Source organism: Adiantum capillus-veneris, chromosome 11, assembly GCF_014529385.1.
Source record: "Adiantum capillus-veneris isolate H3 chromosome 11, ASM1452938v2, whole genome shotgun sequence".
Classification (NCBI taxonomy): domain Eukaryota; kingdom Viridiplantae; phylum Streptophyta; class Polypodiopsida; order Polypodiales; family Pteridaceae; genus Adiantum; species Adiantum capillus-veneris.
Window position 1 is genome coordinate 11,771,936 of NC_140941.1, and position 27,966 is coordinate 11,799,901.

At 45.1% G+C, this 27,966-nt stretch overlaps 2 protein-coding genes across 2 annotated transcripts in view; one reads left to right on the forward strand and one right to left on the reverse strand.

Annotated features, from left to right (window-relative positions):
- SLP1 (Calcineurin-like metallo-phosphoesterase superfamily protein) overlaps positions 1–2,604 on the forward strand; it is a 95,038-nt gene extending 92,434 nt beyond the window's left edge. Inside the window, exons 7-9 of the mRNA XM_086522835.1 lie at positions 1,676–1,764; positions 1,981–2,050; positions 2,155–2,604. Of these exons, the coding sequence (XP_086378961.1) occupies positions 1,676–1,764; positions 1,981–2,050; positions 2,155–2,274 (279 nt within the window). The 3' untranslated portion in view covers positions 2,275–2,604. The remainder of the gene's footprint in view (positions 1–1,675; positions 1,765–1,980; positions 2,051–2,154) is intronic.
- Positions 2,605–9,356: 6,752 nt separating this feature from the next.
- Positions 9,357–27,966, reverse strand: part of LOC147446891 (lipid phosphate phosphatase epsilon 2, chloroplastic-like) — a 44,148-nt gene continuing 25,538 nt past the window's right edge. Inside the window, exons 2-4 of the mRNA XM_086522836.1 lie at positions 27,008–27,239; positions 26,824–26,897; positions 9,357–9,816 (exon numbers count right to left, since the gene is read on the reverse strand). Coding sequence (XP_086378962.1) covers positions 9,589–9,816; positions 26,824–26,897; positions 27,008–27,239 — 534 coding nt within the window. The 3' untranslated portion in view covers positions 9,357–9,588. The remainder of the gene's footprint in view (positions 9,817–26,823; positions 26,898–27,007; positions 27,240–27,966) is intronic.

Below are 27,966 nucleotides of genomic sequence, written 5' to 3' on the forward strand. Positions count from 1 at the left end.
TGCTGAGTGGAATGAGACTTCAGTTGAGGTCCCATTGGGCATGCCAAAAATGAGAGCGCTTGTAGCAAGAAAAGTGTGTTGTGCTCTCTATTGTGGTTGCTCCTCAATGCACCTCACTCCAACAGAAAGAAAACACAATAGAGCAAGGAGCAACTCAAAGACAACAACAACAAACTCAAAATTCAATGGAGCATGACTAACTCATGGAACCAGTACAGACTCTGGCTGGGAGCACACTCAGCTCCAAGCCCAGGACTCAGAGGTACAAAGGGGATGTCGAGGCTCCAATGTTTAGGGAGAGTGCAAATGTGCAGTGTTAAGACACAATACACGAGACTCAAGACTCAAGCACTAGACCTTAGAAAGTAGATGGATCGATGACTAGAACCAACTACACATATATACAATGATTAAGAGCAACCAATGGTTAGCAGAATATCACTGACAGTCCAGCTACGTCTTATCTCCGAATTGTGGTGGTGGTGAACAGGCCACGGTGTCCACTAGACCACCACCCGTGTCATTACCCAGTCAAGAGTCCGTCCAGTGTGAACTCAAGACAAAATGTAACTGTAAGTGTGTGTCCTGTGCAGGTGACACTGTAGCCCTGCTACCGGGGCTACATGTATGCATTTCTCCGGGAGATTCCTCTTCCCACCTACCAGGTTGAGGCTCTATGTGAGTCTGTCCAGCACTTATTATAAAAGCAATAACGGTTCCAAACTCTACCCGCCCCAGCTTCACAAAGTTGCAATCATCGCCCTAGACCAGCAACGCGTGACCTCACGATACACAGAGGCTTGCTTTCAGTCTTTTAAGAAAGCAGATTGCAGGTCAGCTTTGCCATCGTCTGCACTCCACCTCTGATCGCCCCACCCAACACCTGGCGACCCTTGTCCCGATGACGAGCGGCCTTGCTTGTGTCCAGGTGATGGCTGCCATCTTCCCAAGGCTGCAAGTTCGCAGGCTTCTTTCACTTTAATGGGCAAACATAAAAATGCTCACTCCAGTTATGCTCTCTGGCTTGCAGCATACTCTTGTTACCATCCTCCAAAGTGTTACGGATCGTGAATTAATAAAGAAATACCCAAGTGGAGCAGTTCAAGACCACATTCTCTCTATGGAGGAGCGTCCCGCTCCCCATCTTTTCTCTCCACCTTCAAACTGTGATTACAATATCATGTATTTCCAGTTTGTGTGTGGAGACTATTTCAACTGCTGTAGATACTGTGGTTAGTGCCATTTTTCCTTCAATGCAAACAGGCGAACAGATAGATTACACAATAGAATGCAACTTAGAACCTCTTCTATCTGGCCAGAACAAGGAGACTGACTTTGTTTCTCACCATAAGCATGCTTTTTCCACGCTGTAATATGCTCTAGTGCATTGGACTTCTGATGAATTGGTCTTTCATTAGCATGGACAGAGTTCCTTGGACTTGCTTGCGTGTTCTTCGTGCTGTTCTTGCTCTACATGCAATGTTTTCGTACATGCACTGAAGCACACAGTGGTTTTCAAATTGAGAGTAATGTTTACATTTTCGTCACACAGAGGGCTTGATTACATAATCAATCAGGGTTTCCTTATTTGTGCTTAAAAGATCGTCCTATTTTTGAAGGCTGAAATGTGCAAGCTTGTCTCCATCTTTCTTTAATCATTGGTATCTCTCCACAGGTGTGTGCTGTGCTTAGAGCAGCATTGGAAGCTACTGGTGCGAGGGGCTTGGTTGTGGGCCATACACCACAGATGCTGGGTGCTAATAGGTGATGCCTCAACATAGGCTTTTAAGAGGGTGTACATTCTTTGCATGCAGGCATGTAGCTACTCTGTGCCTGCAGTCCCATTCACATGAATTTGTAGGTATATTAGCATGAGTATGAGCTTGATAATTGTTGCACATCATGCCTGCTGCGTTGTTCGCATAAGTAGATGCGAAGACAAATAGATGATTGTAATTACTTTGAGTTATGCGCTCGCAGCAAGTGCCAAGGTCAAGTTTGGCGGATTGATGTGGGAATGTCTAGTGGAATGCTAAATGCTCAACCCCAGGTAGAAGCTCCTGTCCAAACATTAGCTCTTTTATTTTTTTTCCCTTCTTTTAGGAAGGACATGGTACTGCTTTTTGAGCAGCATTTATGACCATCTTTCCCCAGGTATTGGAGATTTTCAATGATGAAGTAAGGGTCTTAAGCAGTGGCTCTCAAAACACTTATGTAAGGGATAAGACCATGAATGGCTCTACAACAAGTGTAGGGCATTATACAGCCATTTGACGACAGGTTCTTGAGTTGCAACAACCTGGAATGATTTTTCGTCAACGAGCAAGGGGCAAGCAAGGTTGCAACCCTGTACAGCCTGAAATTCACTTGAAGCCTGCATCATAGTACATAAAAGGGCATAAAGCCAATTTGTAATATCAAACAGGACCGACTGCAGTAGCTTGACTACAGCTGCTATTAATGCTCTTACAAAAAATGATCAATGACAATGAAACAGAAGCATCATTGTAAGAAATGCTTTTTGTTGTATATATGTCAAAAGTCTTTTTTCTTTCCCTAAAATAAGGGAGTTAGGCATACATTTAAATATTTTATTATTTGTCATATTTATTGGACCTACTGTGGCAAAAACAAGTAGAAGATGGGTACAGTGAGTACGCATGCTTGGATATTAAGATCTCTAGGAGAGAACCACCACCTTGCCTATAAAGAAAATAAAGCAAACAAACTTATCTAGTGCCATCACAAATGGCCCACCTGCATGTGTAGAAAGAGGGTAAGAAAATACATACAGAGCTAGTAGCATGAGGCCTACTCTTGGAGTTTAAATCTCTCCACTTATTGGAGACGTAGGCATGATTGAGAGGTGGAACCGCAAAATTGATACTCTGTGGATAATACTTGGTAAACTATCATTGTTATTGCATGAAGTAAATAGTTGCACACAATGCTTCCCCTCAAGAAGGGTTGTGTGAAAACACATGTTAGAGTTTAGCAACTATTAATGTAATTGCTAAACTATCATTGTCATTGCATGCAGTAAATAGTTGCACACATTGCTTCCCCTCAAGAAGGGTGGTGTGAAAACACATGCTAGAGTAGGGTCTCTGTTTACAACTCATGTTACACAAATGAGTGCCACAATGAAGACAGGTCCTGTGGGACGTGACACCTCAAATGCAAACTCTTAACTTGGTTTTCATGCCAAGGGTTATAGATCGCTTCTCAAAAATGTTGGTCCTCTCCAAGTAGTACCAAAGCTATGGAAATCATGGATCAATTTGCATAAAGCATGCCACAAAAACAAAGGTCAATTTTTACTCCTTTTTTATCATTCATTTATCCTGGCTTTGAGTGTTGCTCGATCGCATGTTGATTTTGCTTGCATGCATAGTAGCCTTAGCGTAGGTTAAGGTGGATATGTTAGTTTTCCATTCATGGCATAGACGTCCTTGGAATAAAGTAATCATTACAAATGGAAATGGCAATTTATCAAATGTCAAAAGCAATGGAGCAATCATCACGTGTAGTGTGGTATCGACTCTCCATCCCCAGAGGGACTCAAAACTATCTCAAAGGTGGGGTGTCACACTTAAAACCATTACAAACGTTGGGGAATAACAAAAGATGGTATTTTCTTGTTTCAAACTTTCAAGCTGCCTCTTTTGACTTCTCTTGCACAAGCAAGGACAATGTCTACACCTGACATCGATAAATTTTGCCACATAGATAGCTATACAAAAATTTTGGTAAACATAATGCTTTAGATTTTTCTCCATCAAACCCACTTATCAAAGAACAAATCCTAGCAAAATTAACCACAAATAAAAGCTGCATGTTGTAGACATTGTTGAAAGGTGACATACAGCATGCAATTTTTGTGATTGTCAGAACGATGGCGCCATGAAAAGTGAAATGTACTTTACTATAGGATTCGAGCCCTTTCAGAATGCCAGCAATAAGCCTAACTTCAAGTTCTTTGTGTGTTGTGTGTGTGTGTGTGTGAGAGAGAGAGAGAGAGAGAGAGAGAGAGAGAGGCAACAGGCATGTGTGTCAAAATGAAAAGCCTAGAGTAGACCACATTGAACAGAATGACGATGACACAGAAAATGGAATTAAAGATTCTGATTCTAAAATATCCAAATACAGCCAACGTCGTTGTTCCACAGAAGTACCAAAATCATAGAATGTAAGACTTGTCTTTATCATTGATCATGAAAAAGCCAACAATACAGAAAGATAGTAGTAGTCATATGCAATGTCTTGCATTGAGAATATAAGTCAGCGCTCAGTGAGATATGCAATCATCAGAAACAGGACAGCTACATACCTGTCTTCGTTAACCAACCAACGCATATTAGAAAATGCATTCTTTGGTTGGCAAATGGGTGTCAATGCCATCCAGCACTTATCGATGTCAATTTGCAATATCATTTTATTTCTATTCTTCAATGTTATTCATAGGAGTTCAGCTCACAAATTTCATAAACAGTCAGCTCATTGAGTAACCATGCATCCTTTCACATTTCAAAACTACTAGACAGTGACACCTTCACACATGTATGCAGTTGTGCAACAACAAAGGAGAAGACACAATGACCAATGGCCTATTTATAAAATGGTTTTTCCTTTTTTATGTTTTGTTTTGTTTGTTTTAGGAGTCGGATTTGGGCACTCTCGGCCATTCCCCTCAATACACCAAAAAAGTGCACAAATAAAAACTTTATTCAATCTAATCAATCTGTGACAAAGGAGTGGAGTGGATCCCCTTTTGTGCAGTCCGCACCGTGCGAGATTCAACCTGTTGATTCATCAGTAACTTTTGGCATAGAATCTAGACATTGCTAAAAATCTAAAAGTTTCAAGCTACAGCTCTCTGTGGAGAGAATTTGCGATGTTCTCCTCCTCCATCAACTTTGCATCAAGGGCCAAAAAAAGTACCCTTGACCAAATTACCCGGTGGACCTAGCTTACCTTTCTGTTCTTTTCTTGTACCTTGTGTCCTGTTTGGTAGTCTCGTTGGTCTCCCCCGTCCACTAGGACCTCAATCGTCGGAATTATCTGATGAACCATCAATGAATTCCCTTGCTTCGGCGGAACTCTCAGATGCACTATTATCTGATTTCCTTACTTCTCCGAAAACCCCTGATAAACTTACTACCGGCTCCCTTGGTTCTTCTCTTCAATCAAAGACTGGCCCTATTGAGGTGGACACCGGCTTGTCTATAGGATATGTCAATGAGCCGGCATGCATACCAAAACCTTGCTTTGCATGTCCCATAAGTGTCTAAATAGAGTCAGCAAACTTCTGTTGCAGACAATACCCTCAATCTCTTTTGTTAATCTACAGCGCAACTGCTCAATCTGGTCCTTCAAAGTGACCCTCCGAAAGAAAAGACACTTGCAAATAGGTATCCCAAAACCTCTGATAGTAGTCATCCAATGTGTCTTTCTTCGTCATTCTCAGATGATGCCAAGCCGTGATGACATTTTCTTCATATTCTTCTGTTATCCAAGCAAAAGTGAAAATTCTTTGAATTTTACCCTCTTCTTAGGTGCTTCTCTGCGTAACAACAGAGTAGACTACCACGTCTGTGGATTTTCTTTCAAGTAAGATGCTTCCCTTTACACTTTGGAGCGTTCCAAGAACCGACCTCCCGAGAAGGCGACGTCAAACTCCTGTATGAACTCAAGGTCTCGATGGGTGTCCTAATAGCCTGAAAACGTGTCAAACATGACTGCTTGACCCCATCCTTGAACTCCTTGGTCTTCTTGTCCATGTGTTCATTGTCTGAATTGTCAAAGGATGAAGTCTCCTCCTCTGAACTACTAGATGGCTCCCTCTACCTCCTAGGCTTTTTTCAAAAATCTACTTTTCTTGCATTTTCTCCGCTTCTTGCGCTTTTTCTCATCCTCTCTCGAACTAGGAGGACGACGAACTGTGCGAAATCTCGAAAGACGAAGAAAAATTTGAGTCATCCTCGAAATGAACATACTTCTTGAATCTGCTTACCACCTTGAAAGTCGACTTCCGGCCCAAATAATTGGGGAAATCCATTGATTTCCTCTTCTTCCGAGAGTGCTTTAAATCTTTCAAACTCTTTCTGCAAGTACATTTTCCGCTTCCCTACACTCGGCTTTTCTTTCTGTTTCCTTACAGTCTTGAGAGGAGAATCAAAGGTCTCTCGCTATCTCGAGTGAATCTCATTGATTGAGTAATTCTTCAGGTGATTTACATATTTCAGATCTTTGGAGTACTTTTCAAACACATGTCAACCTGCAATTGATGTGTGTACTCCGCTCTGTCAAGATTCCCCGCGGGAAATTTTTTTGATTTCTTTTGTTCTAACGTTGGGTATCGTCTTTTCTTCATCTCCCTGCAAACCAAAGGTCAAAGGGGTGTCGTCTCTGTCAGATTCTCTGCGAGAACCCATGTTTGGTGCAGAAAGAATCGGATCCTCCATAGATGAAGAATCGTTCTAAGCTCTGATACGATTGTTACAGACTTGGACGCTCCAAGCGAGAAATCAATAGCAACACACGAACAAAAATTGCAAAATCACTGAACTTAAATAGAGAGAGAGAAAGAGGAGAGTCGACATGGCACGGTGAAGTTCCGAGCCAAGACGCATTGGCCCCAAAGATTGGCGCTCCTTTCGGTATTCCTTTGTTATTGCTCTTCGCAAAGTACAACTCCCGAGGGTCCAACTCTCTCCGAGACTCTACGTCCAAATGCTCTCCGGAAGAGAGGCCCTCTGGGCTCTTTTAAACTTACAAGGGATAAACCACAAGCAGAGCACCAAAAGCTTCTGATCCAAAAGCACAAACACCCAAAAGCATCTGCCACAAAAAGCATGCGAAAACTGCCAAAACTGCAGCCAACACAAAACGCCAAAAGCCCTACAACTACCACATCATCACTGTCAGCACAATTTACGAAAATCAGCCAGAGGTCGAGGTTTTGATGTTTCTAGGGATTTAGGCCCTCGGGCAGTGCTCCATAAGTTGGGTAGGGTTAGGTTTTTGTTAAAAACCCTAACCCTTTTGTTTAGGCCCCTCAACCACACTTTCTGGGTTCAGTTCTTCAGGTTTCAGTTCCTCTTGTCCACTTGGCCATTTCTCTTCCAGTTGGAGTCACCATGTCATCACTTTATGACACCAACCACATATGCATAGTAGAACAAGAGGAATCAATATCCGTATCTAGATTTTAGTCAATAGTCATATAAGCAAAGTAAATAGTTACTGTAAACCGATCATAAGAGTCAGCAATCATTACAAACATCGTACAACAACCCAACATGCAATCACGAATGAATGATGGAACATCCAAGTTCCAAAAAGAGATCACTCATAATCATTAAACCATTTCCTTACCAGGCCTTGAATGCTATATCCATCATTGAGGCACAGCATTCATGTTGTTCAAAACCATTGAGAGCATGCTTAAATGCCATGTACATCATTAAGGCACCTGAACACCATTGAGAGCACATCTAGTCTTGACTGGCTCACAAGACATTCATTAGAAAGCTATTCAGTTCACCAATTGTATCCCTAGAAATCAAACTAAAACCATAACTACCCACTCTGTAAAAAAGAGCAGATTCATACCTACAGGCATACGACATAGAGTGGAGAGAATCTCTTATAATCAACCAAAATCTGTGACAGTTCTGCAGCAAAAGCATTGAATGAATGTTCAATAGCACCATAACTGTTCACTGGCATGCATCAACAAAACAGCAAATCGATGCATGTTCTAGTACGCCTACCTGAGCCATGGTGATGTAAATTCTCAGGAGGATGAGGAGATTAGACAACCACAATGAAGAGAAGGAGATTATGCACCAGTAGGTGATGAAGACTCCTCCAGCAGAGAGACATCCTTATCGTTTATATGGAGGTTTGTGCGACAGTCTTGATGTAGTTACACAGCCGAATCTCCTGCAAGCAGATTATCGCAAGCCATGTGCAGTTCCATGTTACCCAATAATAGGGTGCATGCAAAAGCAGTGCACAGTGTTTCAAGCAGAGGGAGGTCAATGTATGCCGAAGGGCAACCATGAGCAGTTCCACGTCGATACCCGATAATAGGGTGCATGCAGTAGCAGTGCAGAGTGTTTCACACGGAGCGAGGTCATCACACGCCGAAGGGCAACCATGTGCAGTCTGACAGCGCATAGAATAGCATAGTTTTCTCAAACGCCATCGGTGTGAGTTAATGAATGCTAAAAATGGTACTACTAAGGTCAAGGTATCACACAAAAATATCATTTACATCAGTACATACCTCGTTTTCTCGAGGTAGTGATGACTCCCCTTCTAGAATAAAATAAGCAGAACAAAGAGTGAGTGTGTGTGTGTGTGTGTGTGTGTGTGTGTGTGAAATGAAATGAAATGATAGGCCAAAATGACCTATGAAACCAAACTGATTACAATGGTGAGTCTAATACCAAGTCTAGGTATAAACAAAGAAAACTACAAACTAGAAACTGAGATAGCAGTGCTACCGACTCCTATGGGTGGCTGGTAAGCTGAGCAATGGTATAATGCCACAAAGGTACAGTGGGGATAAGTGTCACCATGATACAATATAGCAGTAGCATGAAGCCTATCCTGATCGACACTCTGGGTGTCGTGCTAGAATCCTCTGGATCCTTTGCCGCAATCTCCGTCGGTGCTGCGTGGCTCCCCTCCTCAGTCGTGGTTTTCTCGATCTACCCAACTTGATAGCTCGGTCAATGAGAGTACCACTGGTGTGTGTATGGGTGGGAACCGAGCTCTGTGGTGGTGGTGGCCCCTCTGCCTCTGTGGTACTCGGACTGAAGAAATCTGAGATGCGTCTTTGGGACTGTCTCTCTCTATGCCCTCTGTATCTCAAGTAGAAATAATCCGAGACATCTCTGATCCTGATATCTCATGACTCTATCTAACGAGTCAAAACCATCTCTGAATAAACAGTGAAAGCGTCCCCGTATCTCATAGTAGACTGTGCAGTGACATATGTAGTGAAACTCTGTCTCTGTCTCTGGCTCTGCATGGCATAACTGACATATCCTACTGTCTGCTGGTATGCCTCTGAATCTACCTGTCCCAATCCCAAGCTGGTGTGAAGATGTGCGTATCTGGCCTATGGCACATCGTAACCCATGAGATAGATGTGTGTCCATGTAGCTGGGCCGTGTGACAAATCCGTCTGTCGTGAGTTGGAGAAGATGCTCTCTATAGAAAGCCCTCTACGTGCACAACTCCCGTGATGGCTCTATCCATGTCCTCCTGATAAGATCCTGCCGATAAGAGAGAAAAAGAGAGAGAGAGAGAGAGAGAGAGAGAGAGAGAGAGGAATTGAAACATACTATCAACATCTGCATAAGGCTTTTTATTCAAAACCCACATTTCGAAAACTTTTGTATACAAAGAATAATCCCCTTTCGAACCAGTACAAGTGAACAGGGACCATCAGAGTACTTGTCAAATAAAAAACGAACATAGAATATGACTTTAGCCTGATCATGAAAAAATATGTGGAACTCCAGATCAGCTTCTAAAGAGAATATTGTGGAAGAGCTGCATATTTGTGTAAAATTAGGCCTCTCCAAACCGCCACTTCCGCACTCCAAATGCAATGAAGCCTATGGTTAACAACGCAAAAAGCCCAACCAAAAGATGATGGTATACAATAGAAGAGGTCACCACCTCTCTCACCAAATAATGCCACAATGCAATCCAGATGGCAGCCGTACAGCAGCCAAATCCAGCTCCAACAACTACTTGGGGCAGAGTATGCAATCCTTCAGCATAACGTAGCCATGCCTGTTAAAGATCTCTCTCTCTCTCTCTCTCTCTCTCTCTCTCTCTCTCTCTCTCTCTCTCTCTCTCTCTCTCTCTCTCTTCTTCTTCTTCTTCTTCTTCTCTCTCTGTAGGTTCTGTTGTGCAGGCGGAATCAAGGGTAGGTGCGCTCAGGACAGCAGCAGTGCAGCGCAGGTAGGGTTAGCACAGCCAGCACGAGCAACAAAAGCAGCATCAGGTCGCAAAAGGAGCCTCCACAGACAACTCGCAAGGTTTGAAAACCCTAAACACAGGTCTCTAGATAAGCGCCTAGTGGTCAGCAAACCCTAAACGCGCAGCAGACAGTTGCTCAAGACCCTAAATCGCGCGTTATGCAAAAGAAACTCGATGAGGCAGTAGCAAGTTTTGAAGCATGGAGAACAAATATGGAAAAGCACATGGGGGAAAAAGATGCAATAATCGAGGAGCTAAAAGGAGAACTTGCAGCTTGCAAATCTCCAACTAAGGAGAAGGGAGACACCAACCATCGGTGTGAAGGAGCTCGAGAACATGAAGGATCAAATGAAAGCTCTATGGGAAGGAGATGAACAGAAATCGAAAACGGCATCTTCATGGGCGAAACGTCTTTTTAAGACACAAGAAAAGGTTGATGAAGCAGAGAAATGGATTGAGGATGCGAAGAAAGGGAAGGCCCACATGCTCGAGACCACACCTACTTCTACCATTATTAATATGACCATTGAGGAAGAGCAAAAAAGGAAGAATCGGGCTCTGCATGTGCGAGACACAGGAGTCAAAGACAAAGAGAATTTAGATGAAGAAGTGAAGGAACTGCTACAACGCATGGGTATCACAGAGCCTACTCACACAAGTGCATGGAGAGTGGGCAAGAAAGGAATCGATGAGAAGGGAAACGTAAAGGATAGGGCACTTATTCCCCGCTTCCCAAATATAGAAATAAGAAAAGAATTTCTAAAGAAGAGGCCAACTCTTAAGAAAACCGGTATTTTCCTGGGAGATGACCTTAGATTGGCACAAGTGGCACACATGAGTGAGTTGATGCCAGAGATCAAGGCAGCAAGAGAAAAGGGGAAAATCGCCTTTTATAGAGGAGGGAAAGTAGTGGTTCTGGAAAAGCGCTCAGCATGATGGTGCGAGACCTATGGGGTGACTCTCCAGATAGCGGCGTGGAATTGTAATGGATCATATAGGCTAGATGTAGGTGCCTTTGAAGACAGCTTTAGGGACAGAGACATAGTTTTCTACTCAGAGACACACCAGATACCGGGACAGCGTATCCCACATGTGAAGGGTTATTTATGGGAAATAGCTGGTCAACCAGACAAGAGATCTCTACAGGGTAGCCGGGGTTCAGGAGGAGTAGCAGTCTTATTTAAAGAGGAGCTGAAACCACTACTACAGATTATCAGGAAAGATGAGCAAGCAAGGTATATGTGGGTGAGAATGAGAGCCGAGACAGGTAGATTTCTATATATCGCTATATGCTACTTCCCTCCAAGTACCTCAGTCTACTCCTCACCTAAAGGACAATACCCCTTTCTCCATATTGAATAATGACATATGGGAGTTCTCTAGAGATGGAGACATCGTTCTCTTAGGAGACTTTAATGCCAGAACGGCCAACTCTCAAGCAGTATTCTATGATACTTCTGAGGAAATGCTCAGAGAAGTGGATTTATCACAGAGGGGGCTTACTACAAACTCACAGGATAAAGAACACACTGAATATGGGAGACATCTCATGGAGATGGCAACCATACATGGTTTGGCCATACTTAATGGTCTAGAGAATTTCCCGTTATCTGGGGGATTCACATGCTTCCCGCACAGGCATGGGGCCAGTACAGTGGATTATGTCATGACTTCACCAAGCTTTATTTCTAGTATCAAGGACTTTAAGGTGGGACCCAAACCGGTTGGGATTGCAGTGGATCATGCTCTCTTGACCTTATCAATCTCCTTCCAATACAATGCCTCTCAAGTACAAAGGAAGAAGACACACACGAGATATACTTTCACTGGTAACTGGTTATGTACGTACTCCAGAAGGGGATTCCGACATTGTTCATTCCATCGTTGGAGTGAAGCAGGGATGCCCACTATCCCCTACTTTATTTGGTATGTACATAGATGAGGTATCAGATTACATTGATAGAGAGGGTGACAGAGGGGCTCAACTTGCAAGGTCATGGATCCCTTTGTTGTTGTATGCAGATGATATTGTATTGATAGCAGAATCACCAGATGGAATGCAGAGGCAGCTAGATGCATTACATAAATTCGCGGAGGATAGTGGACTGTCAGTAAACTTGGGTAAAGCCAAAGTTATGGTGTTTAACACCACACCGCAGTGGGTTAGGAGATCGGCACCTACATTTGCATATGGCCAGGATACAGTAGAGTACACAGATGCATACACATACCTTGGGGTGGTATTTGCAGGACAGAAGTTTACTCTTAAGAAAGCAGTGGATGATAGATTATCCAAAGCCTTTGCGGCCTTGGGAGGGTTGGAGAGGATGTTCACAAGTGCAGCTTCAGGAACCACGAACAAAACTTTGGCTCTTTGATATTGTGGTGGCTTTGGCTATGCTTTTATGGGGTCCAGATTTGGGGACAATCTGTGGATCAGGATAATTGGAAGTCAATGGAGAGACCTTTGGTATCTATGATTTCCCGAATGATTAGAGCCAAGGCCTCCGTACCACACGCGATTACCTGAGCGGAACTAGCCGGAGACAGAATTTGCAAGTTATGCGGAATGGAGCCGGAGACAGAATTACACTATATATGCCACTGCACAGTATACTATGAGATACGGGGGCGTTTTCATTGCCTCTTTAAAGAAGGCTTTGGACCTCTAGATAGAATCATGCAATACCAAGATCAAAGATGCTTAGGCTTGTACCTACTAGAACTACATCGGCACAGGGATAATCTAATGAGAAGACAAAGAGCACTACAACCTCAGAGGCAGATCACAGATTTCTTCGGATCGAGAGAAGCACGATTGGAAGGAGAAGCAAGAGGCCAACAGCCAACACAAAGGAGTACCCACATTCATACCAAAGGCACCCTAATTGACAGAGCAACTGAGCTTAGGAAATCGAGACGACCACGACCAAGATGCAGAAGCACACTTCACCGGAGGAGACTACAACAAAGGATTAGAAGCATTCTAGCAAGACACCTAGAATGCTCCTAAGAAGTTTATTTAATACTTTGTATTTAGTTTTTCACATTTATTTTCACACTTTCACACTTTTCACACTTAGTACTTTAGTACTAAGGTACCCAGACATTGTAACAGATTCACCACTTTTGTATCAGTTTGGTCTCATAGGTCATTCTGGCCTTTTGAAGACCTTAATATAGCATTTCATCTCTCTCTCTCTCTCTCTCTCTCTCTCTCTCTCTCTCTCTCTCTCTCTCTCTCTCTCTCTCTCTCTCTCTCTCTCTCTCTCTACGCAATTGTCGAAGATATGGCAAAAGCTTACATAGGGAATTACAAAACAGCATTGAGAGAAATTAGTAGAAAAGGAAAATCAGAAAATCAGAAAATGTATGATTGATATGAGGAAAACATATGTATGCATTTTACTGGACATGGATGTATGTATAATGTGGATATAGTGGGTTGGCCTCTCTTGCAGAAGTGCAGATTGTGTTTTTGATGGAGGTCATGAGCGCTTCGCCAATGTGTAAGCCCCATACGAAGGCAACCTTTGTGCTTACAAACAAGCGGATAACACAACTGGAAAGGGAGATGAAAGAATGGAAAGCAAATACGGAGGGATTGTGGAAAGAGAAGGCCAACCTTCTTCAAATGTTTCTCAACGAAGGCGCACAATGGAAGAAGGAGAAAGAGGACTTGAGAGGACTTGCATGCAGAGCTACAAGTACTTAAGGCGGATTCAAAAGCACTTAAAGAAGAGGTCTCAGCCCTCAAGCGAGAGCTTGTTGATAGAGCAAGCAGTGGACTAGAGGAAGGGGAATTCCAGCCCTCGGTGATAGAGGAAATCAAGGTCATCAAGGAGCAGGTACGGATAATCAAAGAGGAGGAGAAATAGAATGTGGTAAAGACGTCTTCGTGGATGGCTGTGATCACGAAGACACGGAAGAAGGCGGATGAGGCCGAGAAATGGATAGAAGTCGCTAAGAAAGGGAAAGGGAAAGAAACCCACATCTGTCCCCATCATCAACATGACTCTAGCAGAAGAGCAGTGAAGGAAAACTAGAGCTTCGCATATAAGAGTAACCAGTCTAAAAGACCGAGATGATGCGGAAGGGGAAGTCGAAGAACTTCTCCGCATGATGGGTAGTGAGGCTACTCATACAAAGGCATGGAGGGTAGGGAAGAAGACACAAGGAAATGGGGAGACTTCAAAAGAGAGAGCTTTAATCATCCGTTTCCCATCCATGGAGGCAAAGAAGGACTTCTTGAAGAGGCGTCCTACACTAAAGAAAACGGGCATTTTCCTTGGAGATGACCTCACTCTCACACAGCTTGCGCATATGAGAGAGGTAATGCCAGACATTCAAGCGGCAAGGGAGAAGGGAAAGACGGCCTTCTACAGAGATGGTCGGGTGGTGATTGTAGTGCGGCGCTCCACATGACGGTGCGAGACCTATAAGACCACACTAAAAGTTGTCACCTAGAATTGTAATGGATCTATGCGCCTTGATGTGGGTGCTTTTGAGGGTAGTTTTACCGGAAGAGACATCGTCTTCTACTCTGAGACACATCAGGCCCTTGGGCACTCTATGCCTCACATTAGTGGATATAGATGGGAGACAACCTGTAGACAGGAGACACGACCAGAGCACAGAGGGCGGGGCTCAGGAGGAGTGGTAGTGTTATTCAGGGAGAAGTTGCAGCCATTGATACATATAGCCCGCAGGGATGAGCAAGCTAGGTACATGTGGGTGAGATTCAGAGTAAAGACAGGCAGATATCTTTACATTGCTATTTGCTACTTTCCCCCGAGTACGTCAGTTTATGCACAACCCAAAGGCCAGTCCCCCTTTTCTATTTTGGATGATGACATATGGGAGTTCTCTAGAGATGGTGACATCATCATTCTAGGGGATTTCAATGCTAGGACTGCCCATCATCAGACAGTATTTTATGATACTTCACATGCTGAGAGAGCTAGATGTTGCAGAGACGGGCCTATCGAGACTATCACAGGATGGGGAACACACTAAGTATGGACGACACTTGATAGACATGGGGGCTGCACATGGATTGGCCATCTTGAATGGCCCACAGAGATTTCCCGCTGCGGGGGGTTTTACATGCTTTCCACACAGACATGGAGCCAGCATAGTGGATTATGTCATGGCACAGCCGAGCCTAATCTCTAGTATCCAAGATCTCACGGTTGGACCCAGACATGTTGGTGTGGCAGTGGATCATGCTCTTGTGTCGTTGACCATCTCTTTTCAGTTAGGTGTAGCACACAGGCCACAGGCAGTAGCCCCTACTCGCTACACCTTCACACGAGAGACGGACTCTATATACATAGATGGGATCTACAGACGCCTAAGCCCAGAAGAGCCAGAGCGACCTCTGGAGGAGCTTACTACTATACTGACATAGACACTACATGATGCAGCAATAGAGGCATACCCACATTCCCAGCCTGAGCATAGACGCCGTTCGGGGAGCATGCCACAGAACAGTTGATATGATCGGGAATGCCGGGACACTGGAGCTAGACTTCAGCAGGAGGTGCTTTTGGGGGACATCACTCACGGACAGTCACAGATTGACTTCCGACGTCTAGTGCGGCGGAAGAAGAGGGCATTTTTGGCTCGCCTAGAGCAGGATCTATACCAGCTATTCTTAAGTGAGGACTCACGTGAGGCATGGTGGCTCTTTCATGAGCACTCCCCCCCCCCCCCTCCCCTTTGCCATCACTTCTATAGAGGCCTGGGGCCAGTACGCATCATCTCTGTACACAGTTCCTAAGCAACCCCCCCTTCCCGACCCCCCCGATCCATGCCCACACACATGTGCTTTTTTCACCGATGAGATGGTGAGGAAGGCCATTCACAGGATGAGGACTGGGAGAGCATATGATCATGATGGCTTAGTGGCTGAGCATTTCACGCATGCCAGAGATCTACTAGCAGAGCTTCTAGCAGTTATGTTTAACCGTGCCATGTGTGAGGGCTTGCCTGATACTTGGAGCCTATATACTATTGTACCTATCTACAAGTCGGGAGACCCTATGGAGCCTGGGAATTATCGCACTATCATGATTGGACAAACATTGGCACGGTTGTACGCATCTATTCTTGAGCAACAGCTGAGTAGATGGGCAAAGAGGAAGGTGATACGCACAGCAGGGCGGGCAGGGCTCAGGAGGGGTTTTTCTTGTAAGGTGCAGCCGAATGAATGTCGTATTTTCTCAAGATTAGTGATCTATATTTGCTCAAGGTTCCTTTTAGTTCTTAGGGAAGGAGAGAGCCTTCCGTCTTTATGGAGAGTGCTATGATCACAAAGTGAGTGGATGTTGTGCGTGCAAGTGTATGAGACTGAGAGAAGGAGAGAGAAGAGATACGACACCCGAGAGGTTGTAAAACCCTCCTCCGAAGGCCCCACTCTCGTCGGCGAGAGTGGTCTACTTTTGATTGCACAAAGTGGTACAATGGACTGATGCAACTTGGACTATGCCGATGACGACAACGGTGATGATGGCGACGACTTAGGGCTGAAATCTGGGGTCTTCTATCTGCTGAATTTCGGGGCTGTTTCGGTGCCTGTTTTACTGCTGTTTTTATGGCTGAAATTGAATGGTTTTGTCGGGGTTCACACGGTGGCAAAAACGCTGAGGATCTGTCTTTATTTGGCTGTGTTTTTAGGACTGTTGGTACCTCCTGTTGTACCTGCTGAAAACGCTGCAAGGGCTGTTGTTTCCATGCTGAAAACGCTACACAAAAACGTGGATAAGGCAGGTTTGCTGGCGTTAGCAAAAACGCTAATGGCTGGGCTGTCCACAATGGGGAAAAACGCCAATGGTGGGGACTCTGCAAGCGATAGGCTGTTGTGGGGAAACGCCAAAGATGGGGAGAAGATGGAGATGCTAAATGCTCGGGATGGCTCACCAAGGGGATGACTTGGGGAGGTCTTGTTGAGAGAGGGAGGGAGCACCTGCTGCTTGGGGAAGCCTGTTGTGCTCTTTGCTCATCTGCCCTATTGTGCTAACTTGGGTTTGCTTATATATTAACTTACCCCATTTGCCCTACTGAGTACCCAACAAAAGTCACTTAATAAATAAGTGAAAAATGTTAAAAATAGGATAAAGTCACTTGAAAAATCCCCAAACTGACTCTGATGGAATCTGATGGAAATGCTTATGCTTATGCAGTGTGCAACCAGAGGATATGCATCTACACTGAGTGACCGGGCATGCACGCTCTACGAATAGACTCACAAAAGTGCCAGATCACTTCTAATCTAAACCGACTGGACTTGACAGAAACCCTGTTATGGTGTAGCTTGTCCACGGACACATAGGGTTGGGATGTGTCACGTGACATCCCTCCTTTTCAAAGTGAGGTACTGGTACCGAACTATATGGCGTCGAGGGAGATCGCCAACAGCATCCGGAATCCAGGAAGGGATTCGCCGGCCCACTCTGATGTGTGGGTCGTGCGGTATTTGAACTTCATAAAGGTCTGCAACGCTTGCTTCTTTGGGCCGCGCCGAAAGCGACACAAAGTCTTCTGTGGCTCCTTCGATGCTTCAACTTCGTCTAGAGACCTGCTTCTTTCGTCTTCAAGAATCTCCATGGCTGAACGGATGGGAGTACCCACAGAGCTGCCATGGACACCCGGACTTCTTCAGAGCTGCCATGGACACCCGGAGGAGCTACTACCACAGCAGAGCTCGTCGCCTCAGACCAGAGGCACACTGATCGACCGAGCGACCGAGTTAGGGAGATCCAGACGCCCACGATTGCGGAGGACTACACAGCATCGACGGAGGCTGCATCAGAGGATTCAAATCACTTTGGCCCGACATGCACAACGCCCGGTCAGACTACTGACCATGGAGGAGATTGATGAGATCTGCCAGCGACCGATGTTGGATCTCTTGTGATCTAGCTATCCCACCTAGCTGCTTAGTTCACACCTAGCAGTTTAGGATTCCATAGTATTTTATTTTGTCATTTTGTCATCTTGTTACTCTAACTTTGTATCAAATCCACCACATTGTAACTTTTTGGTCTCATAGGTCACTTTGGCCTTTTGAAGATGTTAATATAACATTTCATTTCATCTCATCTCTCTCTCTATTTCTGGTCTCATAGGTCACTTTGGCCTTGCACTTGAGTCCTCTCGACAGTTAGCCATGCAGGGAGATACAGCATGCTGGTATGGGGAGATGACATCATGGTTTCAGGCACATGGGTTCAGCATAGACAGATTGCCTCCCTTCCAATACTCACTGGATGCACCCTCTCCGACTCTTACACAGTCCGAGATCACCAAGCTCATCCGCCAGGACTTGACTCAGCTAGACACCAGGAGGACATGGATATCCGATACAGCCAGCACAAGAGCTGGGCACGAAGATGGCTTTCTACAGAGAGCATCTCCTCCAGCTTACGGTTGATGGTTTTGTGACGAGGCCCAGATATATGGACAGCCACTTGTCTCATGGGGTACGATGTGCTATCGACCAAATACGCACATCTTCACACCAACTCCAGATCGAGACTGGGAGATACAGCGGAGTACCAGCAGAGGCCAGGACATGCCCCTTATGTGACATCGAGCCTGAGACAGAGTTGCACTACACATGCCACTGCCCCGTCTACTACGAGATACGAGGCCGCTTCCATTGCTTGTTCAGAGAGGGCTTTGGACCATTCTCCAGAGTCATGAAGTACGAGGATCAGAGATGCTTGGGTTTGTTTTTGTTCGAGCTACGCAGACACAGAGAGAGCCTGATGAGAGGAGAGGCTAGGCAGTCTCAGAGACCGATCACAGATTTCTTTAGAGCTGCCACTGGACACCCGGAGGAGTTACTACCACAGCAGAGCCCGTCGTCTCACACCAGAGGCACACTGATCGACCGAGCGACTGAGCTGGGGAGATCCAGACGCCCACGACTGCGGAGGACTACACAACATCGACGGAGGCTGCATCAGAGGATTCGGATCACTTTGGCTCGACATGCACGACGCTCGGTCAGACTACTGACCATGGAGGAGATTGATGAGACCCGCCAGCAACCGATGCTGGATCTCTTGTGATCTAGCTATCCCAGCTAGCTGCTTAGTTCACACCTAGTAGTTTAGGATTCCATTGTATTTTATTGTGACATTTGTCATTTCATTTTTGTCATCTTGTTACTCTGACTTTGTATCAGATCCACCACATTGTAACTTTCTGGTCTCATAGGTCACTTTGGCCTTTTGAAGACGTTAATATAACATTTCATTTCATTTCTCTCTCTCTCTCTCTCTCTCTCTCTCTCTCTCTCTCTCTCTCTCTCTCTCTCTCTCTCTCTCACACACACACACACACACACACACACACACAATCATTCAAGTGTTTTGAAGTGCTGAAGTAATGCCAAGTGTGTAGATCTCTGTGTTTTCGTCGGATCCCTCATCGGAGGATATGTGGCTTTGGCCATACTAGAGAGGTAAGTCATTAGGCAAATTTTCAGGAGCCCCGCACCAAGGGGTGGCTCTTTGACACTTTGGTCACCCATCTTTGATGTATGTTGCAACAGTTTGGGCCCCTCGACTCTCAGTCACCTCGGACAAAGATTAAGAGACCATAGATATATATGATATCACACTTGTTCTACAGTACGGATTTCTAGGAATTGCGGACGTTGATTTGCAGCTTTTGAGCGACGCTATGTTGCTGCTTTTTCCAGAGTTACCGGGGAACGCCCCCGTTCCGGCGTTCCGGCGTTCCGGGGGGCAGTTCCCTTCCCGAACGTTCCGAAACGTCCCGGAACGTCTGACGTTCCAGGTGGCCAGTGCAAACTGGAATGGCCGTTCCGGAACGTTCTGGAACGCCCCTGAAATGTTCCGGAATGCCCCTGGAACGGCCAACGGCTACAAACAAATTTGGCAAAAATTGGAAAAATTGAAGTAAATGTTTGGGCTTCTTTTTGAAGTGTGCAAGGCCTCAAGGACTCATAAAATGCACCCCCCTCCCCCTTTCTCTCCACAAGCTAATCCTCAAGGGTCAAGCTCTCTCCCTCTCACACTCTCAAGATCTCTCCCTCTCAAGACTCACTCTCTCAAGGCTCAAGGCTTCAAGCCTTCAAGCTCTCTTCCTCTCCCTCCCACTCTCTCAAATCTCTCCCTCTCCCTCTCACTCTCTCAAGCTCTCTCTCTCTCTCATCTTCATCTAGTCATAGCAAGGTTGAATGTTCTTCAAAACGAGTTTTTTGTGAGTATTAGAGTCAAAGCACTCTAATACTCCTTGTATTTAAACACAAGGAGCTAAAAAATGCACTATTTGGGTGTTTTTTAACCTCCCGTTCCGCGCCGTTCCCGTTCCGGACCCCTAGCTGTTCCCCCGTTCTGCGGGGATCCCGTCGCCGTTCCCGTTCCGCGTTCCGGGTAACTATGGCTTTTTCTCTACGCATGGGCAAGGGGGGGGAGAGAGAGAGAGAGAGAGAGAGAGAGAGAGAGAGAGAGAGAGAGAGAGAGAGAGAGAGAGAGAGAGAGAGAGAGAGAGAGAGAGAGAGAATTGATTGCTTTATTTTTGTAAAAAAAACTCAAGTGAGTTTGTGAGAGAAACAAAAAAAAAAGAGTTTGCTTTTGGAACTGAAGCTTTTGGGGCTTTGCTTTTGGCATCCCTTGTAAATTTTAAATAACTGGTTTAGGGCTCACTCTGCAAACATCTGGACGCAGAGTCTGAGAGTGAAACCCTAACCACTCTCTTGTACTTTGACATTGATTAATACATAAAGAAATACCGAAAGGGGCGCCAGTCTTTGGGGCCAATATCTCTAGGCACGGAACTCCGTCGAGCCAGTGCAAATCTATTGTGATCTATGAATTGTTTTGAAGTGGTTATTTGGTGCTGTCGTGATTGATTCTTGACTTGGAGTGTCCAAGTCTGTTATAGAACTCTTCTGTGTCTACATATGATTGAATATGTAGACGTAGCTTCCCAATAATAGGAGTAACACACTCTAAGTAGCCAGGACATGCCAACCCTGCCTCTGTTGTGTACCTCATCTCTTCACCTCTAATGCCCAGCTTCATAGCTAACTCGGGTGAGATAAAGTTTGCTTTGGCACCTGGATCAAAGAAGATGAGTGCCGTCTGATCTCTAACTTTACCCCATGCTCTACATAACTCGTTGGCATTTGTACTGGGCCTGTCACCCACCATATATGGCACCAAATCTGTCGTGGGTTTAGGCTTCTTGCCTTTCTGGTCCTCTTTATCATCTGAGTCAGCTGGTCTTTTCCTTTGTGGACAATTGGTAGCAAAGTGACCAGGCTGCTCGCATATAAAGCATTCGTTTTCAGCCATTAGGACCTTTTCCTCGAACGACTTACGCACAAAAGGCTTTTTTTTCTATTTCTTTGCCTGCGCTCCAGAAGTCGCGGCTGAATCCTTGTCTTTGGTGGCCTTTTTTGACCCCTATGACGCTTCAGGAGCCGTTTTCGCAAAGGGCTTCTTCACTGAATTTTTCTTTTGCTGCCCTCCTTTCTCGTTGCTTGGAAACCAACTGTCCTCTCTTTTCAACAAGGCAAGACCCATGTTAGCAGCTTCCATAAGCTGGGTGAGGGTAGCCACTCCGTTCTTGGTACAATAGTCTCGAAGCCCTTTAGGCAGCCCACAACAATACTTCTCTATCTGCTCTGTCAATGGCACAAATCTGTAGGAGGTCATTGAGAGTAACGCTTTACAAAACCTCCAATTGTACTCCAACAAGCTCTTGCATGTAGCCGCAGTAAGTTGGAGCCAATCTGTCATGACGTCGGCTTCAAATTCATTTGACAGCCAAGCAGATACAAACATTTGCTTGAAGTAGACCCAAGTAGAGGGTGCCTGTCCTTGCATTAACAATGTCGTCCACCATGTAAGCGCATTGTCTTTCAAGCAAGTGGCAGCTTTCTTGACCTTAGAGGCCTCTGTAAAATTCCCTCCTGCATAAGCTGTATCAAACTGCTAGAGGAAAGTGAGAGCCTTTGCTTTATCCTCAAAGCCGTTGAAAGTGCTAAACTTTACGGCTGCACCACCTTCTTTGTAAGCTTTCGGCTTTTCCAGTGCCCCCAAATTGTCATAAGGAATGGTCTGCAACATGGGCACTATAGTAGGCGTCATCGGCACATCTTGGCCGTTAACATTTTACGTAAGAGGTGCCATATCTGGCTGCTGTCCAAAAAAACCAGCCATGCCAAAATGAGCTTGTGGCACGCCAAACAGGCCCTGGTTGCTATGAAAACCTTGTTGCATGCCGATGCTACCATACATGGGGTTTGGCATCCTGCCTTGCATACCCCCAAACATTGTTCCAAGCATGTACATCTGACTTCCAGACGCATAACCAACCATACTCTGGAACACAGATCCACCCCTGAAATACCCAAGATGTATCGTGAGTGGTGGAAAAACTGGGTGCATTGCCTGGTAACCAGTTCCCTGTCCATTCATGACACCATGCGGGCTCAGAAAGGTGGCGAGCTGAACTGGCATAACCTGTGGAATAGGAATCCTAACCACCTGTTCAAGGACGGGAGGAACCTGTTTTGAAGCCCCCAACTCCGCAATATGCGAGTGTTCCCTATCCTGCTGAGACACATGAAGTACTTGGGCTTGAACCTCAACAAGCTCTGTACGTGGTGTAGGTTGCCTATTTTGTTGTGGCACAGGTGGCAATTGCAAGAACTCGGAGTTCTGCACTAGTTGCGAAAACACATTCATCGCAGCAACTAACTGAGTCCTGAACGCATCATCCTCTAGTTGCCCAATCATAATGCCCCGTACTGGAGGGACATTCACATCAATAGGAGGTACAGACTGATGTGGCCATGAGCTCTCGCCAATCTCGAACACCATAGGAATTTCCTGTCTGTCCTTCGAAGAGGAACCCTCTTCCATAATGCCCTTCCATTTGTCGGCCATAGTGTAATCCCGCGGTCGTGTACTCTGTGTCTTTACCCAAAACAACCAAGGCTCACTTATTGAGGAAAAAGTGATTGACGTCCCAGCAACAGAACCTTGAAACCTGCCCGGGGGGCGGTAGGCTTTGGCTTTCACCCGAAATTCTTTACTTTACTTTAGACACACACACACACGCACGCACAGAGAGAGAGAGAGAGAGAGAGAGAGAGAGAGTACTTTGCAAAAGGAACCTACAACGGGAATAACACTTAAGCACACGCACGGCTCGGAAGCTAGAATGCTCCGAGCAGACGTCGACAACCTGTAGGCCCCAAAATTGGCGCCCCTTACAGTATTTCTTTATTCTTTAAGAGGGTAGATTACAAAGTAGAGTCCTGGGAATTCTTTACCTGTATCCAGCTAGCCTGTTTTGGCAAAATTTCGGCAGCATAACAACCCCAAAAACTTGCCCGAAACCAATTCCCCTGCTGGAACGCACTTCCACTGGCATAAACCCTCTCATTCCTGCCCAAAAACAGTAAATTCAGCTCGCTGTATTTACTGGTTTTTGCCCTGTTTTCAGCCCTAAACAGTCCCCGAACTGCCCTCTAGCAGTGGGGCACTATTCTCAAGGGTTCTAGCGCCCGTATGGCTGAAAAACAGTCAAAAAGCGCATAATCAGCGCTGAAATTGCACCTGTACGATGAGGTTATCACCCTTACCGGTGCTTGCTTTTGGAGTAGCAGTTAGCTACACCTGTTCCTGCTCAAGGAGGCTGTTGCCTCAGCACAAAAGCATGAAACCACACAATTGTACATCAGTCAAATGAAGAGCCCTCTTGTGGGCATCACATAACTGCACGTAGGGGAGAGAGAGAGCAGTGTGTAGTGTGCGGGTCATCACTCCTGGCACCACGCTGTACATAGAGTGAAAAGCATGCACTCCATAGCTCTTAACCTATGACATGAAACTTGCAAATGAGCCTCCCAGCTATAAATTCAACGCCACTTCTTCTTGCATGAGGAAAGTGCACAGAAATGTGCCACTTGGCGCGTTTACAGGCCATCTCTCGTTTGGGGGTTGCCGCCCAAAAATCTCCTGACTGGTTACCCAGTTGTTGCGGTAGAGTTCTAAAATGTTCCCCTTGTCATTCAAAAGGTAATGACGAGAACACATTTCATGGCCCAAAATAGCAATTCCCTAATTTTTAGGAGATGCTTCCGTTGGGCTTCCATTGGTCTTCTAACCATCTATCCCCATTGGGACCGCATCCAAAAATGCAATGTGGCCCAACTCTCGGGTACTTTCTTTTGGTGATCCCACCTTCACTTTATGCCTTTATTGAGTTCACTTCCTAGTATCCACCAACTTGCTAAGTTCGACGGGGAGACCTACATGATCTTGAATTGAGCCTAGACATCCTCTTACTATACGAATTCCAATGCCGACCAACTTCCCGTAAACTACCGTTCACATTGGCCATACAATATCCGACCATTTGCAATTTCAAAAAGAGGGTCTCAAAAATAAAACAAAAATCATTGGAAAGAAACCAACAGTTGCCACGTCCTCGTGACAGGTGCCCAACTGGCAGGGACATGGATTTCATTGTTGTCATATGCTGATGATATTGTGTTGATCTCGGAGGGTATGCAGCGACACTTCGATGCATTACAAAGCTTTGCGGGGGATAGTGGATTGTGTATAAACCTTCGTTTTACCAAGGTTATGGTGTTTAACACCACACCGCAGGCGATCAGGAGATTAGTACCTACATTCACTTATGGTCAGGGGACTGTGGAGTATACAGATGCATACACTTATCTTGGGGTTGTCTTACTGGGCCAAAGTTTTCTTTGAAGAGAGCAACAAAGACTAGACTGACCAGAGCGTATGTGGCCTTGGATTGGAGAGGATGTGTTCGCAGGTTCAATTCCAGGAACCCCGAACAAAGCTCTGGCTCATTGATACCTTGGTAGCTTCAGCTATGCTCTATGGGGTTCAGGTTTGGGAACCCTCTGTGGATCAGGATGGGGGGGAGGTGTGGAGAGGCCCTTGGTATCTATGATCTCTCGGCTGATAAGAGCCAAGGCCTCCGTGCCACACGAGATCATTAGAGTGGAGTTAGTTGCCCCCCCTATGGATCAGTCTATGCACACCTTATGGGATACTACCAGAGACAGATATGCCAGATTGGCCTTTGAGTCCTCCAGACAATTAGCTTTACAGGGGGACACATCATGCTGGTATGCACAGATGTCATCATGTTTCCAGATACATGGCTTCAACATGGACAGCTTGCCTCCCTTCCAGTACTCCCTTGATCCACCATCGTTGTCTCTTACACGGGTGGAGATTACTAGACTCATTCGCTAGGACCTTACCGAGTTGGAGACCAAGAGGACACGGATAGAGCCACCATAGGAGTTGGGCACGAAGATGGCTTTCTATAGAGAGCATCTTCTTCGACTCACAGGGGATGGGTTTGTGATTCGCCCGAGCTGTATGGATACACATCTATCTCATGGGTTACGGTGTGCCATTGGTCAGATAGGGACATCTTCACACCAGCTTGAGATTGAGACTGGTAGATTCAAAGGGATACCAGCAGATCGCAGGATATGCCGTCTATGCCATAAAGAGCCAGAGACGGAGACACATTATATATGTCAATGCACAGTGTATTACGACATACGGGGTCTTTTCCATTGTCTATTCAGAGAAGGCTTCGAACCCCTCTCGAGAGTCATGAGCTATCAGGACCAGAGATGTGTTGGCCTGTATCTACTTGAATTACACAGACACGGAGATAGTTTACTGAGGAGATCTGGAGAGAGAGAATCCAAGAGACAGATTACTTATTTCTTCAAATCAAACACTGGACAAATAGTAGAGTAGCCACCACAGCAAAGCTCAACTCATACTCACACCCGCGGTACTCTCATTGACCGAGCATTGGAACTAGGGAGATCGAGACGCCCACGACTGAGGAGAAGAGCTTCACAACATCGACGGAGACTACAACAGAGGATTCGAGCCATACTATCTCGACATCCAGAGTACAGATGAGGATGGATCCATCACCCATTGTATCTTTCTCTTGTATTTGGCACCCATTGTATCAGGAATCACACGTACCCCACATAGTTCGAGCTAGTAGCACTTCTAGATTCATGTTAGTATTTCTTTTTTTGTACTCAGACACGGTACGAGAATCACAAGTTTGTAACGGATTGGTCTCATTGGTCATTTTGGCCTTTTGAAGACGCTAATATATCATTTCAATTCTCTTCATTTCTCTCTCCAACTCACGGCAGATGGCTTTGTAGTTAGGCCCAGCTATATGGATGGTCTAGGGGGGTCTCTATCCTTTGTCTTGCAACATTCATAGAGTTTGCCATCTGGAGTTATTGGGCTTGCCAACCTTTCGTCCTCGTCTCTCTTTCTCTCTCGCGTGCCACCGTCTCTCTCTTCCGTTGCACAATCCAACAATTCTAAGGTTGCCATAATCTTCTACCACACCTCACAATATAGAAGGCCCGTTACAACTAGGGGTCTGGGCGAACCTCTCCTCCATCAAACACCATGCCTCGAGATAAGGTTGCCAAAAAATGACATGGGTCTGCCAAATCACTCTCCTCTATCCAATTTGCATGTACCTTTTGATTGAATTGAGATCTTACCTTCATCTTTAGCCAAACCAAACATCCACATCAATCACCTCTGTTCAGGTGAAGTTTTGCTTACAAAATTGCTTTTGAAAGTCTTACACTTGCAAACTAACTGCTAATCACTAGAACTCTTCCTAAAGGCTCACTTCAAAAGATCTTGCAAACTCATTCTCTATCAAGCTTGATCCCTTGGCCATCAGCTCATCAATTATCTAAATGAAAAAGAGTGAATTTACCAAGTAGGTGCAGCAGAGAAGAACTGAAGATGCAGAAGCAACACCAAGGATATTGAAACCCTTCCACAAGATCACTGTAACAAAAGACGGTTGGTTAAGCCACCAAGAAGCAGTTTACAAGTACTATATAGATTAAAAATATGATCAGTTCCAGTTATAACAGGGTCAAAACTAGCAGACTGGCCTGCAACGGCAGCATAAAAGCCCAGAAATCCAAAGCTTTGCGCATGACTAGATGGCATGCCAGGATCTGCCTTCAGCCCTAATGCTGTTAGTGGCCGTTGTTGATTGAACATTCTTTTCAGAAGCTTTGAGCTCAAGCTGTTCATTATGCTTCCTGTTAATGCCCATATAACCTGATCATCATGTCTCAAAACAAATACAGCCAGGATGACAGCAACAGTGACCCATCTACTCTGCATACAAAACTTCAAAAGATCAATTGTCTTGTAGTACGAGGCAATAGTATTGAAACTTCAATCTAAAGCAGCAAGTTTAGATTTTTTCAACACACTACTCAAATGTACCATAATATTTCCATACTTGTTTAAATTTGGACCAGCATAAAACCTTTTTGGTAAAACTATCGTATATATATACAAGATGTCGAGTCTCTGTTAAAGAAACACAATCTGGCAGTAGCACTCATGCAGTGAAAACACAAGATGAAGTTTCAATCAACTCCTTCAACCGTCTTCTTCCATTAGATGTTGCACCTTAAAAACAGAATGCACATGTAAACGGCTTAATTAGGCCGAAAAAAGAGCAAAAAACTGGAAGTATATCATATCACTTTCGTTTCATATAAAAAAATGTTGACTCTTTGAAGGAACATACATGAGGGAGGTTGGCAAAAGAAGATCTCAAGTGAGTGTTTAGCCATGGCAGTCTTCAAGTCCTCACAAAAATACATTTGAATTTGATCAACTTTTGCCTCTTTGCTAGGGTAAAATCTTTTTAAGATGACAAACAAATTTATCGCTTGAAACACATAAGATGTAAAAGTTTCCCCATTCGTTACTCTCTGTGCGTGTTGCATCTCAACAATCAAAATGTGCAGCCAAAAGCACAGATGCATTAAGCGTCATTGCAGCGGAAGGTGTTGTGACAAGGGAACACGCGAGAGAGAGAGAGAGAGAGAGA